Source organism: Mycteria americana, chromosome 4, assembly GCF_035582795.1.
Source record: "Mycteria americana isolate JAX WOST 10 ecotype Jacksonville Zoo and Gardens chromosome 4, USCA_MyAme_1.0, whole genome shotgun sequence".
NCBI classification, from domain to species: Eukaryota; Metazoa; Chordata; class Aves; order Ciconiiformes; family Ciconiidae; genus Mycteria; species Mycteria americana.
Genome location: NC_134368.1, coordinates 11,397,228 through 11,410,919, shown reverse-complemented (window position 1 = coordinate 11,410,919; position 13,692 = coordinate 11,397,228). Strand labels below are relative to the sequence as shown.

General features: G+C 36.2%; 1 protein-coding gene across 3 annotated transcripts in view; it reads right to left on the bottom strand.

Moving 5' to 3' along the window:
• Positions 1-13,692, bottom strand: part of HTT (huntingtin) — an 89,768-nt gene that overhangs the window by 40,283 nt on the left and 35,793 nt on the right. For all 3 annotated transcript variants that reach the window (XM_075499643.1, XM_075499644.1, XM_075499645.1), the window contains 13 exons: positions 11,817-11,968; positions 11,202-11,408; positions 10,240-10,362; positions 9,405-9,532; positions 8,591-8,701; positions 7,943-8,020; positions 7,064-7,287; positions 6,399-6,477; positions 6,103-6,264; positions 5,117-5,172; positions 4,179-4,327; positions 3,398-3,534; positions 1,213-1,329 (listed from right to left, as the gene is read on the bottom strand). In XM_075499643.1, coding sequence (XP_075355758.1) covers positions 1,213-1,329; positions 3,398-3,534; positions 4,179-4,327; positions 5,117-5,172; positions 6,103-6,264; positions 6,399-6,477; positions 7,064-7,287; positions 7,943-8,020; positions 8,591-8,701; positions 9,405-9,532; positions 10,240-10,362; positions 11,202-11,408; positions 11,817-11,968 — 1,723 coding nt within the window. The remainder of the gene's footprint in view (positions 1-1,212; positions 1,330-3,397; positions 3,535-4,178; positions 4,328-5,116; positions 5,173-6,102; positions 6,265-6,398; positions 6,478-7,063; positions 7,288-7,942; positions 8,021-8,590; positions 8,702-9,404; positions 9,533-10,239; positions 10,363-11,201; positions 11,409-11,816; positions 11,969-13,692) is intronic.

Sequence of the window (13,692 nt, the reverse complement as noted above, 5' to 3'; positions counted from 1 at the left end):
GCTCAAAAACTGTTGTCTGATCCACAAAAACTGCCCACTCTCCCCAACCATGAGATCTCCTTATCGGAGTGGGGATCTGCCATGGTGGAGTAAAGAACATTAAGGGCACAATTTCACTAGTTTTGCTTTTTATCCTTGAAGTAAGTATTTCTAATTCCAGGAAAGGCCTATCAACAACAAATCCTCTGTTGCTTAGGGAGCAGCACTGAAAAAATCTTTCTCCTTAAAGGAGTTGTCTTTTCTTCCCAGATACAAAGGGCCTACTCTCTTTCCTCAATGTGCAGTCCAGTAAGGGACACATGCACACACTGGAGGGAGCCCAGCAGAAAGCCACACAGATGGTTACAGGCTTGGAGCATCTGTCATACAAGAGGCAGCTGAGATTGATAAAGATCCCCTGAGCCTTCTCCAGGCTGAACAACGTGTACAACTATGACCAGGGGAAGCAGGAGGAGGAGATGACACAAATACAAAAGAAAGAGCCAGAATCTTTTCAGTGGTATCCAGTACCGGGATGAAAGGCAATAGGCACAAGTTGAAATACAGGAAATTCCATTTAAATACAGTTTTTATTTACTTATTTGTTTTCTGCCTGTGAGGATGCTCAGACACTGGAAGAGGTTGCTCAGAGAAGTTATGGAGCCTCCATCCTTGGAGACTGTCAAAACTTGACTGGACATGGTCCTAAGCAAACTGCTTCAGGAGACCCTGATTTGAGGGGAAGACAGTATCTAGAGGTGCATTTTCAACCTCAACTATTCCATGATTCTGTGATTTATTAATGCGGTTTCAGACTATGTCTTTTCATTCTCACTAAGAAAAAATGCAGTTAGACCCACTGCAGTTAAGAAAAAATAATTTTGACATTCTATAAATATGGGAGAATCTTCAAAACATTTAGTAAGTGCTCTCACATAATCACGTATGCAAGAGAAGCAGAATGAGCTTCCTCTGGAAACAGCCTCAAAGATACTGCATATACTTCATGCATTTAAATATGACCTTCACCACTTCAAAGATTAGTTTACCTTGCAGTAATTGTCTTTTCAGATATAGCAACCACACTTTCAAGAAAATCTGTCTTCATATATATATACACACACACACATATATATATATATAAAAAAAAATCAAATACCCAAAGCCATTATTGATACATACATTATAACAATTATTTTAGATGTTTATAGATTAAAAAATTAATGTAATAACCTGCTGTTTTGCAAGCATTGGGAGAATAATGTCAGCTATTTGCCGGGACAATCTTTTCCATTTGTCTTCGTTTTCTTTATGACACTGTTGCAATACTAAGATGAACATTTCTAGCACCTGAGGAAAAGTCCAAAAGAATGCAAGTAAACACCCACACTAACAGGAAACATTTAAGTAATACTCTAGTGGGAGAAGTATTTACCATTTCATCCATCTGCCAAAAAGCAAAAAGGAATTAAAACCCACATGAGAAATCACACAACATTAATACCCCATTTTCAGGTTAAAAGCTTGTTCTTAGTTATGATTTTTTTTTTTTAAAGAATTTTCCAGTTACTTTTGTAAGCTAGAAAAAAATGCTTTCTTGGTCCTTTTTAGATGGCATTTGTCAAAAGACTACTCAAAACAAATTTACTCAAACAAAGTAAATCAAAATGCTGCATCACATACTCAACAAAAAGGGGAGGAAGGAAGAGAGCAATTTCCCACATGTATACTCTTTCTTTACTCTAGCTCAAATGAAGTTTACATTTGGTCATGGAAACAGAACAGACATTTTTATGGAGCTCATTCACCTGAGATATGTCACTTCCATGTAAAAGTTTATAGGAAAGCATATAATGGAGCACACCAACAGCAAGAATCACTTCTAGCAGCTGAATGTGTTATCGGTTTGAGGATTATAGAGACCACACTTTCAAGGATAGACAGGCCAAAGACACAGCAAGCAGGAATGTTAATATATGGACTAGGAAGAGGGACAGAAGAAACTGGTTCAGAAAACCAGTTAGAGCACTTGTAAAAGAAATTCAAGTAGTTCAGATTCAGAAATGCAGCCAATTAAATAAAATAAAAAAAATTAAAAAAAAAAAAAAAAAGAGATCACCAGATGATGTTCTTCCCAAAAAGCTTTCTCATGAGAGAGGAGATAAGAGTAATTCTGGGCTGAATAACTTGAACTCTAGAGCTCCATGGATGGTAGTTACAGTTGTAACAGAAGAAAGCTAAAGGTTGCAGCTCTTGGAGCCTCTCAAATTATAGAAACACCACTGCAGAACATCCCAGCCACAGCCAGGGAACAACAGAACTGCCCAGGGGTTAGTTTATATGTACTGCACCAAAAGAACAGGACAGAATAAGAACTACAAATGGGATGGTGTGGGAAGAGCAGTGCATGGGTGGTCTTTAATAGGTTAAGTGTGTCAGAAGGGGATCTGCTAGCAATTGCGGTACCTTATGTAACACAAAGTTATTCATGTGTCTACAGACTGTCATTTCATATAGTTATATTAGTCATTTTATGATTATAAAACTACAAATTCAAAAGAAAATGTGGATACACAAAATTACCCCAATCTGAACATGTAGTTCTAACAAATTATTTTGACAAGATGTACTGACTTCTTTTTCCAACTATTCTCAGAAAATACACTGCTTACATTAGCATACACTAGAATTGCATTTTCACATGATGAAAGGAAAAGCACATTAAATTTGTTAAGCACCTGAATAAGCAATAAGAGCCCATGTTAATTATGTCACTTCTCTTAAAATCACTTCTATGTTTTTCTTTCAAAAAAAGTGTACTGAAGAAAGTCATTCTTATACTCCTACAAGGCAGAAACATGTTTTCCAGACCCATGAGGTCTGGGGCAAAGTAGTAAGTGCTAACAACTGTCTAACTACCAGTTTCATTACCTTATTCGAATAATTCATATTTTAAAATGTTATTGAAGATACTGCTATTGTACAGCAATACCTAAATCATCTCTATGCAGCATGTTTCCTACTTTTAATCCTGTCCTCTTTTCCACTTTTTACCCCCATTCAAGTTTCTTGAATCCTAATTTATTACAACTCTTCTAACAACCTCTGTTTATTCAATCTGCAACACAACCAAGATCGTGATCCTAACTGGAGCTTTTCAGTGCTTTGTTACCTAAGCTTGACTGTAAAATCCCACAGACATGTTATTTGACTTAAAATACTCATTTGTAGTGCAGAATCTCTCCCCTACCCCCAAAAATCTTTGCATACTCTCTCTATAAGGAAAGATCGCACAGTGTCCAGCTATTCAAGTTCTGTATAGAAAAACCATTAATATTGCCTGAAGCATTTTTAGCAGTCAGAGCAACATTACCCTTTTATAGGCCGTAAACAGGGACACTTTGTCCTCCTCTCTTACCTGATGGTACTGAATAAGTCTCAGCAGCATTGACACTACCACCTCCTTTTGCGTTTCCAACTCTTTTCCAGCATCAGCTTTATTTGTTCCTCTTAACACGAAGAGATCATGAACGATGGGTTGCAGAGCTGGTATTGCTGAAATGAGATTTGTTTGTTTGTTTTAGCATGGGACAAGTCACTCTCGAACAGTGTTTTCTTGTTGTAACAGTTCAGCTACTAAAAGTAAACTGTGCTTTAGTTTATTAAAGGTTTTACCCATTCCTAAAAAAACCCCAAACAAAAAAAACCAAAACCCAAACTTATCATGCATAATGACATCTGTCTATCTACTTCTAGTAGAAAATTTATATTATGGACACATTTTCCCATTCTCATAGAGCTAAAATAGACATTTTTCTAAAGTATTTCTCGGCAGAATCACTGGAAAGTATGAGATGCTTCTACTTAAAGGCTGAAAGTGGAGGGAGGGAAGGGGACTAAAAATTAAAATCAAAGCCTTTAAAGTACTGCTATGTTGTAAACTTATTACCTAATAAAGTTTCAAATAAAAGCTTTGCTGCTATTATGTACAATGCAAAATATGGAGTCGCAGCATTAGTAGGGTACAATAAACTTCCTGAAGGAATTAAGTGAGACATTTCATGTATTAAAAATTTAAAAGATAGTGTCTTCTGGAACAATCAGTATGATTAGTTTTCTATAGCTTAGTATTCAATACTGGTTTTGTTGCTGAACTATTACTAATAGTAGTCTTGGTGCCTTTTTTTTTTTTTAATTACCATGTGTAACAGCTTTCCTCCCACTGGCCATGATACCATCACATAGCTGAATGATCTTAGGAATTCCGATTATCTGTTTGGAATGATACCGCTCATAAGACAGCAACACCAGGAAAAAAAAGATATTAGGAATAATTGCTTCAGACTCTCTGAAAACAAAAAATTAGAAGTGTCAAGTTTGAATTGCACAACTCTGTTCAGTAAAAATGAATATTTTACAGTAAGGTGGTTTTTTTTTTTTAAGAATGTGTTGTTCTGCTTTCATACAGTATTTCTATAATTTTTGTGCCCTGTTCTTTACTATGGGTTTTTTCCCCAAAGGATTTCTTTCAAGCTTTGACCATTACACAGTTACTAATATTATAACATACTACCTAATACACAACAAACATTGGAGTATTTCTGCAGGAGACCCACAGAGCAAAGAAATCCACTTCTCTCTTCTCTAAACTCAAGTGTGAGAAAAAAAACCCAGAAATAGCTGACAATAAAAATTCCACTACATCGCTTATGATCTATTAGGTACTACACAAAATGTACCAGGCAATCAGACTACAAACAGATTCACACCGAGTCCACAACAGAAAGAAGCAGATCTCCCTTCAGCAACTGAATCCTAGCAATGAAGTGCTGGTTCCTGAAAGCACAGCTTCGGGGAGGGTCCCAAAGGAATGGTTTTACAATAGCAAATGGAGAAACAGCACAACATAGCTTAAGATTTTTTTTTTCATGCTACTTCCTGACTTCTTCAGCCACATGGAACCTAAATCATCTGAAAGGGCTACCACTGGAGCCAGAGAATAAACAAGCACATTATGCAGAATGTAACTCTACCTTTCTCATAAGGCAGAAATAACCAGCAAAACTAATCACCACATGCTTCAGAATAAGACAGTTGTAAACCTGCTCTGTTCAAAGGATCTTTGCTAATTTCATACCTGAACTGTCCTACTTCGATGTATTCAAACTGCTTTAGCACAAATCCAATAAACACCTGAAGAGAGAATACAACAGATACAGAGCCATTAATTCCCATTGGAAATCATTTTGACAGAGTTATAAAAGTGCATGTTTTGGAAGGAGAGAAAGGAAAGACAGGCGCTGAAAATAATTTATACTTCTAGTTCATTCTGATATGTTATGAAGTGTTCCCTCTACAGTTATAGATCTTGAGAATCTTGTTGATGTTAGAGCTTATTACGGTTTGCATGAACTTATGCCACATTTTACCTATAGTCTATATGTTTTTAAGTATAATTTTCACTGATGTTACACACACTATTTGAGGCATTACAGTCAAGAAGTTACGAATCAACCAAAAATCTAGCTCTAAACAAGGATAAAAACCAAAGTATTCCTGCACTGAAAAGATTTATCTGCATACAAACTTATAGGTAAGTTATATATTGCAACTCATACTAGTTTATAAACCCAAAAATAGTGTAGTAAATAAAACACGAATTTTATGTTACAAAGTTACTGCTTATATGGACAACCACCAAGATTACTGTATTTGTCACTAGCTTCCCCCTGCCATTAAAATCAAATAACAGTTGTCAACCATGATGCTCACCACTATCAGTAATACGGAAGTCCATACTCTCAATACAGAAAGCAGGTATTTCTATTTGTAAATGAAGTTTTATTTAACAACACTGATTGTATTGTCCACATCACCTTATTCCTAAAGACAATCTGATGAACAGTTCTTAAATAGTTGTTGCAGAGCTTAGAAAAGTAATTTATATGCAACAAAAAAACAGAAATCTGAAGCTCTGTGATTGGGGGAGTCTCGCCCTTCTTTAAGTCTTTGTTTTCACCTATAGTACAATGAATGGATTGTTGCAAGTATTTTTGCTGTAAATATTAAGCCTGCTGGTGAGATCCTTGGATTACAAATCTGCAAAAATGGTGAGGTACCAACCTGATCCGAATCCAGAAGGCAGTAGTTAACTCGTAGCTGAACCAGTTGAGCAAGCAAGTCTAGAACTTGTCTCTGCAGCTGTACCGATGTTGTTGTAGTATATTGTTTCAATGCTTTTATGACAAGGGGTTCAAATAAACGAATGTGATTGTGAATAGCATTCTGTAATAGAGAGATTTTGCAGTAATCTAATATCTGAACAGGTCTCTGATTCAAAACCAAATTACATTTTAAAAGGAGGAAAAATGTTTTAAATCTAAGGTACAGCTCTTTCAGGAGTACACAGATACAAGTACCTTATCAGCACGATGTTTTGCTGCACTGGTAATGCTAGTTTTCAGCTGTGTAGAAACTTTTTGCAGCACATCAAACCATCTGTCATAAAAAAAACATACACATTTAAAAAATTGGAGGCACAAACACACTCTCCTTAGATGCATATTGTTTTACCAATGCCAACTTTTCTTTATCTACCTACTTGACTGCTTCAAGAATCTTAGCAAAACAAAAGAGCAACAGAGACTACCTACAGTACACTTTGATCAGATCACATAGATTTGTAGACAACAAGCATCTAGTAGAGAAAGAATTTCTGGTCTTTGCTTAGTCATCCTTCTGCCTTTTCTTTAAGACTACTGACTCTTTGCTATAATTAGCAAATTAATGAAATAGTTTTGAATACAAGCATTTAAAACTATTATGCTTTTAAAAAAACTTAAGTGATATCCATTTTAATGATTTAGCTTTGATTTGGAAAACACATTAGTGATAATCAATACATTGTTGCATTCAGGATCTCACTACCAAGACAAATTACTCTGCTTAAGTCTACAAGAAATAAATAATACACAATACCCTAATTTCAAGCTACTTAGCTCTCCTATGATACTTGCATTTATGAAAAACAATAAAAAGATATTCTAGTTCAAGTTAACATCATATCATAAGGGAAGAAAGTTACCCTGAAGCATCATGTTCCTGTTCAGCCTGAACCATGTTCCTTAGACTAGCATCAGCAAGGGCCTGTGTAAAATGGGTGTACGGTGCCATGAAGCAATAATGATAGAGACCAGGTCTTAAATTAGAAGAACCTAAGCGCTGAGCTTTGCCTTGAGCTTTGTTGGGGTTTGAAGACAAGCCATCGTACTGAGAAGCCAGATTTGTCCCAAACAATGTTTTCAATAACTAGAGAAGAAAATTGGAAGGAAAAAAAAAGTTAACATTTCAGGGGAAAAAAAAAACCTGACAACTCATCCTCCCAAAGGACTTAAGAGGAAAGGTCAAAGTGCAAACTGTGGATCAAGTAGTCAAATACAAGACGACAGGGAAAAAGCTGGAAAAAAAAAGAAGCACTCCACACCTCATCCAAACAGATATGATTGTTTTTGCAACTTAAACTATTTCCATGGGACAACTCAAAATAGCCTACTAAAGCTCGCTTCCCACCAAAATTAAGCTTTGATGACTTGAACCCAAACTTTTAACTGGAAGCCCACAAGAAATCCATCACTAAGGCAGTTCTTTGCTTTCCAGGTTTTTGATGTAGTTAACTGGCTACAGAACACATTTGGGAAGGTAGGAAACAAACTTGTTCGCTGAGCATAAGTTAAAATAGTTCTTTGAATTGGAAGCAGTTCAAGAAGAAACTATATTATTCAGATGGTATCAAGTTTCAGAACAAGTCATGAAAATTAAAGAAAACATGCTCTGTTTGCTCCACCTGGGCTACAGTTTTCTCACACCACTTCCCTTAAAAGAATGGCCAGTCTTCATATCCAGTTGATAATCACAAGACATCAGGATTAATCTTCCAGTAATACACAAAAAATTACCTCCTTACCTGCTGTACACAAACTGTTGCCATTGTTGGTTCTCTGTTGAAACATGATTTTAGGTATCCCAAAATTTCTTCTACACACTAGAAAAGCAGAAAAACAAGTGCACCTAAATGCATTCTTCTTCATTATATAAAGCATTACTATGAAAACTGGACAACAGCACAAGTTTTTTTACTAAGTAAAACTACACTAAGAGAAATCATAGAAGTATGTAAAAAAAATAAAAATGCAAGATCTGCCTCCTAGTCTTAAAATACCACAATGCCTAACACCACAGTTAAGGAGAATAAATATGAAGACACAGGAGAGAAAGGAGAGCAGTATGCCTTCTAACATTTTGTGTATTTAACATGAGTATACTTAAACATATTAATATAGTAAGAATGACTGAAGGCAAACCATTTTGCTGGAAAGAAAAATCTCCACATGAAATTTAAACAGTAAAAAAGTTACTCTAGTTTTCAACAGCAGTAATTTAAGCCAGAAAATCTGCTTTGGCACTTTACCCAACATTGTGGCAGCACAATGCTTGTAGGACTACTGTCTCTCTCAACACTACCAATTTTAAAATCAATATGTACTTCTTCCCAGTAAGGACCACAGATATTAGACAACTTAACTACAACAGAGAACACACACAAATCTTCTACCTTTCCAATGTCTTGAAGAGTAGCAAGTTCCAAGATTTGAGACAGAACATCTAAGGCAGACCGTAAGAAACACCCAAACTTTTCATTACTGTTCTGGAGATCCAAAGTAACCTGGTCCCAAAAAGTAAAAACACACTTTTTCTTAACAATTGCTTGACAAGGACATAAAAGTTACAGGAAGAAGTGGGTATTGACACAAAACGATCTTTTCCCTAAAATTTCAGCATAGTTCAGTCAACACCACTGACAGCTCAGACTCCCTTATGAATTGCTGGAACGGTAGGACTTCATTTTGACTGAGAAAAAGAAAGGGATCTTCTAGCTTGAGGAAGTTACAGCATCTGGGAAGGCCTAGGATGTTGACAAGTAATGGAGAAGGGATAATGTATTTCTCAGAAACACAGTAGGTGTAACAAGAATATACCCCCTGAAGTATACTGATCAGATCACCAAGTCCCTAGGGAATGCATCTACTATTACCTGAACTAATGAGGAAAAAGCTTACCCATGCTGGAATAAACTGCGGAGAGAACAGACATTGGGATCCATTTGGCACTGCCAAGCCAGTGAAAGGTCATTTGGTACCAGCATTAGTGACAGCAGAGAAACAAGCAATAGGGTGACAATGCCTATCAGAGGTTTTTGTCTGGTTGTTTTTTGGTTTTATTGGTGGTGGTTGTGATTTTTTTTTTGTGGATAAACTGTTTACACAGGCAAACAAGTCAGTCTCAATACAAGCAGAGCCATGTTTAAAAGAAACACAAAGTGATTGCCCAACCACATTCTAATTCAATCAAACAATCTCACGCAGTACCTTATAATTAGCATGGGTTGCTTTCAAGACATCGTACAACTTCAGATATGATGGAAGATGATAAAAGCTTCCTACTGAAGATGATTTACTTGTTGGAACAGGCCCAGTAGCATCAGTTTGCCTAGTAGCTTAAAAATATACCATAGATTAGAACAACATACTTTTTCTAGGGTGTTCATGACATGTACACTCAACATAGTTTACCATATCTGAATAATTAGACAGCATGAATTTTTTGATCCGCATGCATATTTTCAACTGCAAAAAACACATGCTGTACAATAAAAAAAATGAACTAGCATTCCAAGAAACTAGCCTTCTGAGATAAGAGAAATTAACCTAGAGGGCTTATTATTGACATGCAAGTACAATTTACAAAACAGAATTAACACTCATTTCCTTCAATCATCACCAGGAAAAAAAAAAGTTTTCAAGATACAGAATCTTGTTTCCAAGACCAATGTAAGCTACTCCTGCCAAAAGTTGCAAAGCAACTTTCAAACTTCTTAAGTAAAATACATGCAAAAATTACTTCTTAATTTTAGTCAATAGCTGAGTAGATTCAGAAAAACAGTGAGGAAAAGGATTCAGAAGTACCTTGCTTCTGAAAAGTACAGTTAATTTTCATAAAAAACAAAACAGTAAAGAAGCCCCCAGCCACAGCTGCCTTTCCTGCAATGCAGTATTGAAAAGAACTTCTGACAGTAGGTCTGCCAGCCTTTTGAACTAAAACTTCAGAAAACAAGTTACTCAGTTTTATTTCTTCTCTCTATCCTGTAACCATACTTAGGTGGGGACGGTAGGTGGGAGGGCTAACAGGAGTAAGCGTGCTTACCTGGACTTGTTTCACCACTCTTTTTAGGGCTCATTGGCACAGATGCCTGTTCGACAGACTCCCTCTCTTTCCCCTTCCTCCGAATTGGACTAAGAGAAGGTGGGTTTGTGAGAGAAGGTAACGCTGCCTAAAATTAAAAAGAAGCTTTATTAATTTTGCATGCACAAGTAGCTTTTCTTCTTCTACACAAATACAAGCATATTCATCTTTTGTTTAAACTCCCCTTTATTTGACTGTCAGTTAAACTAAATGTCTTAACTGTCAGGTTCAGAACATGAATTTCCTGAGTGAAAAGGAAGAAGTTTAATATATTCCCCACTTTCCTGCTCAACTTCGGCATAAGCCAATGAGATGGAATTAGAGCTCAATAACTAAAGTTTCTCTTGATTCCAGACAAGAAGTGTAAAAAAAAAAAATTTCAGATTTTTAAAATATGAAGAAATCACTAATCCTAGTAACACTGCCCTACAGTCACTAAATCAGTCTCAAAACGTAGATGCCTCAAAACAAAACCCCAAACTCAAGAGTATCTCATGTGAGCTGTTTCAGAAGTCAAACTATTTGCAGGATATTCAAAAGACAGAAGAGTTATTTTAAGCCCCTAAAGGAGCTCAGTGCATTACAGCCAGCCAACCAACCCAAAAGTCAACAGATGTTTGCCAGAGTATGCAATCCAATACTCTATTTACTATATACACTCCTCACTGAATTAATGTTTCAAGTTAAGTCACCAGGAATAAAAGGTTCAAAGTTTAAGGTAATATTACAAACACTGCAGAACTAAACAAAAAACTGTTATGTGGAAGAACGATATGCATGTTCTTGTTACTTGCTTTCCTGCACATAGTGGAGTCATACTATCAAGGTATTAGATAGTTACCTGTATCAACTCTAAAACATGGAGCCTTGAAGAGGACTGTATCACAACAGTATTTAAAGTCACACAGTTTTATTTTTAATACATGCCTTTACTGCTGGGCCAGGAGCAACATCATCCATTACATGTGCACAAATATTAATGACCTTCAGCAGATGAGAAAAGAGCTGTTCTACTAAAGTAACAAGAGTTCGATCTGCCAGAGCCGGCCAGGGTTCCTCCTGCTTTGCAGCACCTTGGTTTGAATCTTCTTCAGCACTCCAGGGATTCTTTAAGCACTTGGGAGCACTTGCTGCAACAGGATTCACATCATTTCAAGAAGAGGAAAATAAAACTTAGAATTAAGTATCAGAAAATTTTAGAAGCATATCATTTCTATATGAACAGAAACTCAAATAGGTAAAAGTGAGCCATATTTTCAAAACCAGCAATAGGTGCATAGTTTTAAACAGAAACAACAGTTGTTAATTCTTTGTACCCCGCCTGTACTAAGCATACTGCACATTCGCTTTGGCAACTAGAGGGAATTTGGAGGCAGTATCTTTTCAAACCTCCTGGGTGCAAGAAGTTCCTTCTTTATTTCTTCTGCTCAATCTTGCAAGTATTTTTTTGCGTGCAATTAGAACAGGGTGAGATACGAGCCTTCTGATGCTAATAGTAAAAGTATCAGGACAATCCTACTTTTCTTGTTCTGCCTTACCTGCAAGCAAGTTTCCAGTCAAAATCAAAGCATCCTGATGTGCAGAGAGGTCCAGTGGGAACCATGCTGATGAAAGGAGAGACAGGACCATGCCGGCCATTCCAATGGTGCAGCCCTTCTGAGCTTCATCTGAAGGACTTGGCTGGGAAACACTGGAAGTTTAATTTTGGAATGTCATGAGTTTTTTCCCCCCTTTTTGTAAGTTTAAAGTCTTAAGAAAACTAACAGTCAAGTAGACTGCCAATCTAAAAAAAAAAAATCAGTACTACAGAAATACACGTTTAACACTCAAGTAGGACTTAAAAAAAATTTCCAGAAGAGACCTGACAAGACTTTGTATCTTGAAGAGCCATTACTTTTTTTTTTTAAATAGCAAATATCAAAGCTGCTAGTGACATCTACTGATAAACTGAAGAATTCTGTATTTAATTGCTAATCAGTATGATCCTGAACTATCTCCAGTTACGTCTCGCGCGTATGCAAGGTAGGTATGGGAGAGAGAGGCTGTAGTATTGCAATGTAACAAGATATTGTTTTAAAGTGACAAGAATTTAATTACACAATTGTCATCTGTCAAATCATCTAGATTTATGGGTAGACTCTATCTAAGATTGTACTTTGCTGCTGCATTCTCTATTTTCTTTTACAATAATTTTAAAATTGTATTTTCCCACACAACTCAACTTTCAGAAAGAGCAGGCAGAGATCACCAAAAGATGTTTGTCAGAATACTACGTGAATTACACATAACATTTCAAAGCTGTAAGACCTGCACAATACTACTTTCTTTCAGGAAAAGACTTTATGCAAACTTTAAACAAAGGGATTCTTTCTGGATATTTTATTATTTAAAAGAAAAATAAATTCTAACATAGTCACTCTGGTCTAATACAACTAGAGCAATTTCAGAAAATAAAAATTTACATTAAGTACAGCTATTTCTAGCTTTGTCAAAATAAGATAATTACAGTGCCTTCCTTTTTTCTTTTTTTAAAAAGTATTTTCATATGCAAGTGTTTACTTTACATGTAGTTAGAAACCCATGAATTAATCCATGTTGAGTTGTACAGAGTTGGAATGCAGCAGTTCCAATAGCTTTTTAATCGTAAGAATGACAAGACAGAAAAGAGTTTTGGCAAAATTCTCATGCTATTATATTCTTATTAGCCAGAATGATAAACATTTGTATCATCCACAAAAATAAAATTACTATCCAAATTAGTATGAACATGGGCCGAAAATTTGTAAAGAAGGAATTAGGGGAAAGGGCAAAGGCTATGTCATCACGTCACTGGTGGATGCATTTTAAAAATAGCATTTTTTTAAGCTGGGTAGAGCAGAAGACACCTTGTTGCAATTCTGCACTGATTTTATTTTCCAGCTAACTACTGCTCACATCCTAACCTACTTTGTTAAAACTGGACCTATTGCTCAAAAGACATCTTTTAGAATGGATATGGAGAGCACACCACACTTATGGCTGGCAAGGGAAGAAAGGGCGTGTCAACAAGAAAAGCAGCTGGAGGAGGGTTGGTTTTTTGTTGTTGTTGGGGTTTTGGTTTATTTTTAAAGTAAGATAAAACTTTGCAACAGAGTTTCAGGACACCAGAAGAGTAAAATAAGAGTAGAGACACGACAGCAGTGAAGAAAATCAGCACAAATGGTGTTAAATCTAAAAACCAAACAGCTCTACACGTGCACATCTTCAGTAGCTAGTTTTACAGCTCATGTGGCACAGCACATCGATAATCAGAGGCAAGATTAAAGCTTTGGAGTTGCCAACGACACAGTTACATTCTGAAGAGCTTCTTCAGAATGTAAGTACTTTGAAGCTATCATATATTACCTACATAACACTTAGGTAAGTATTACAGGT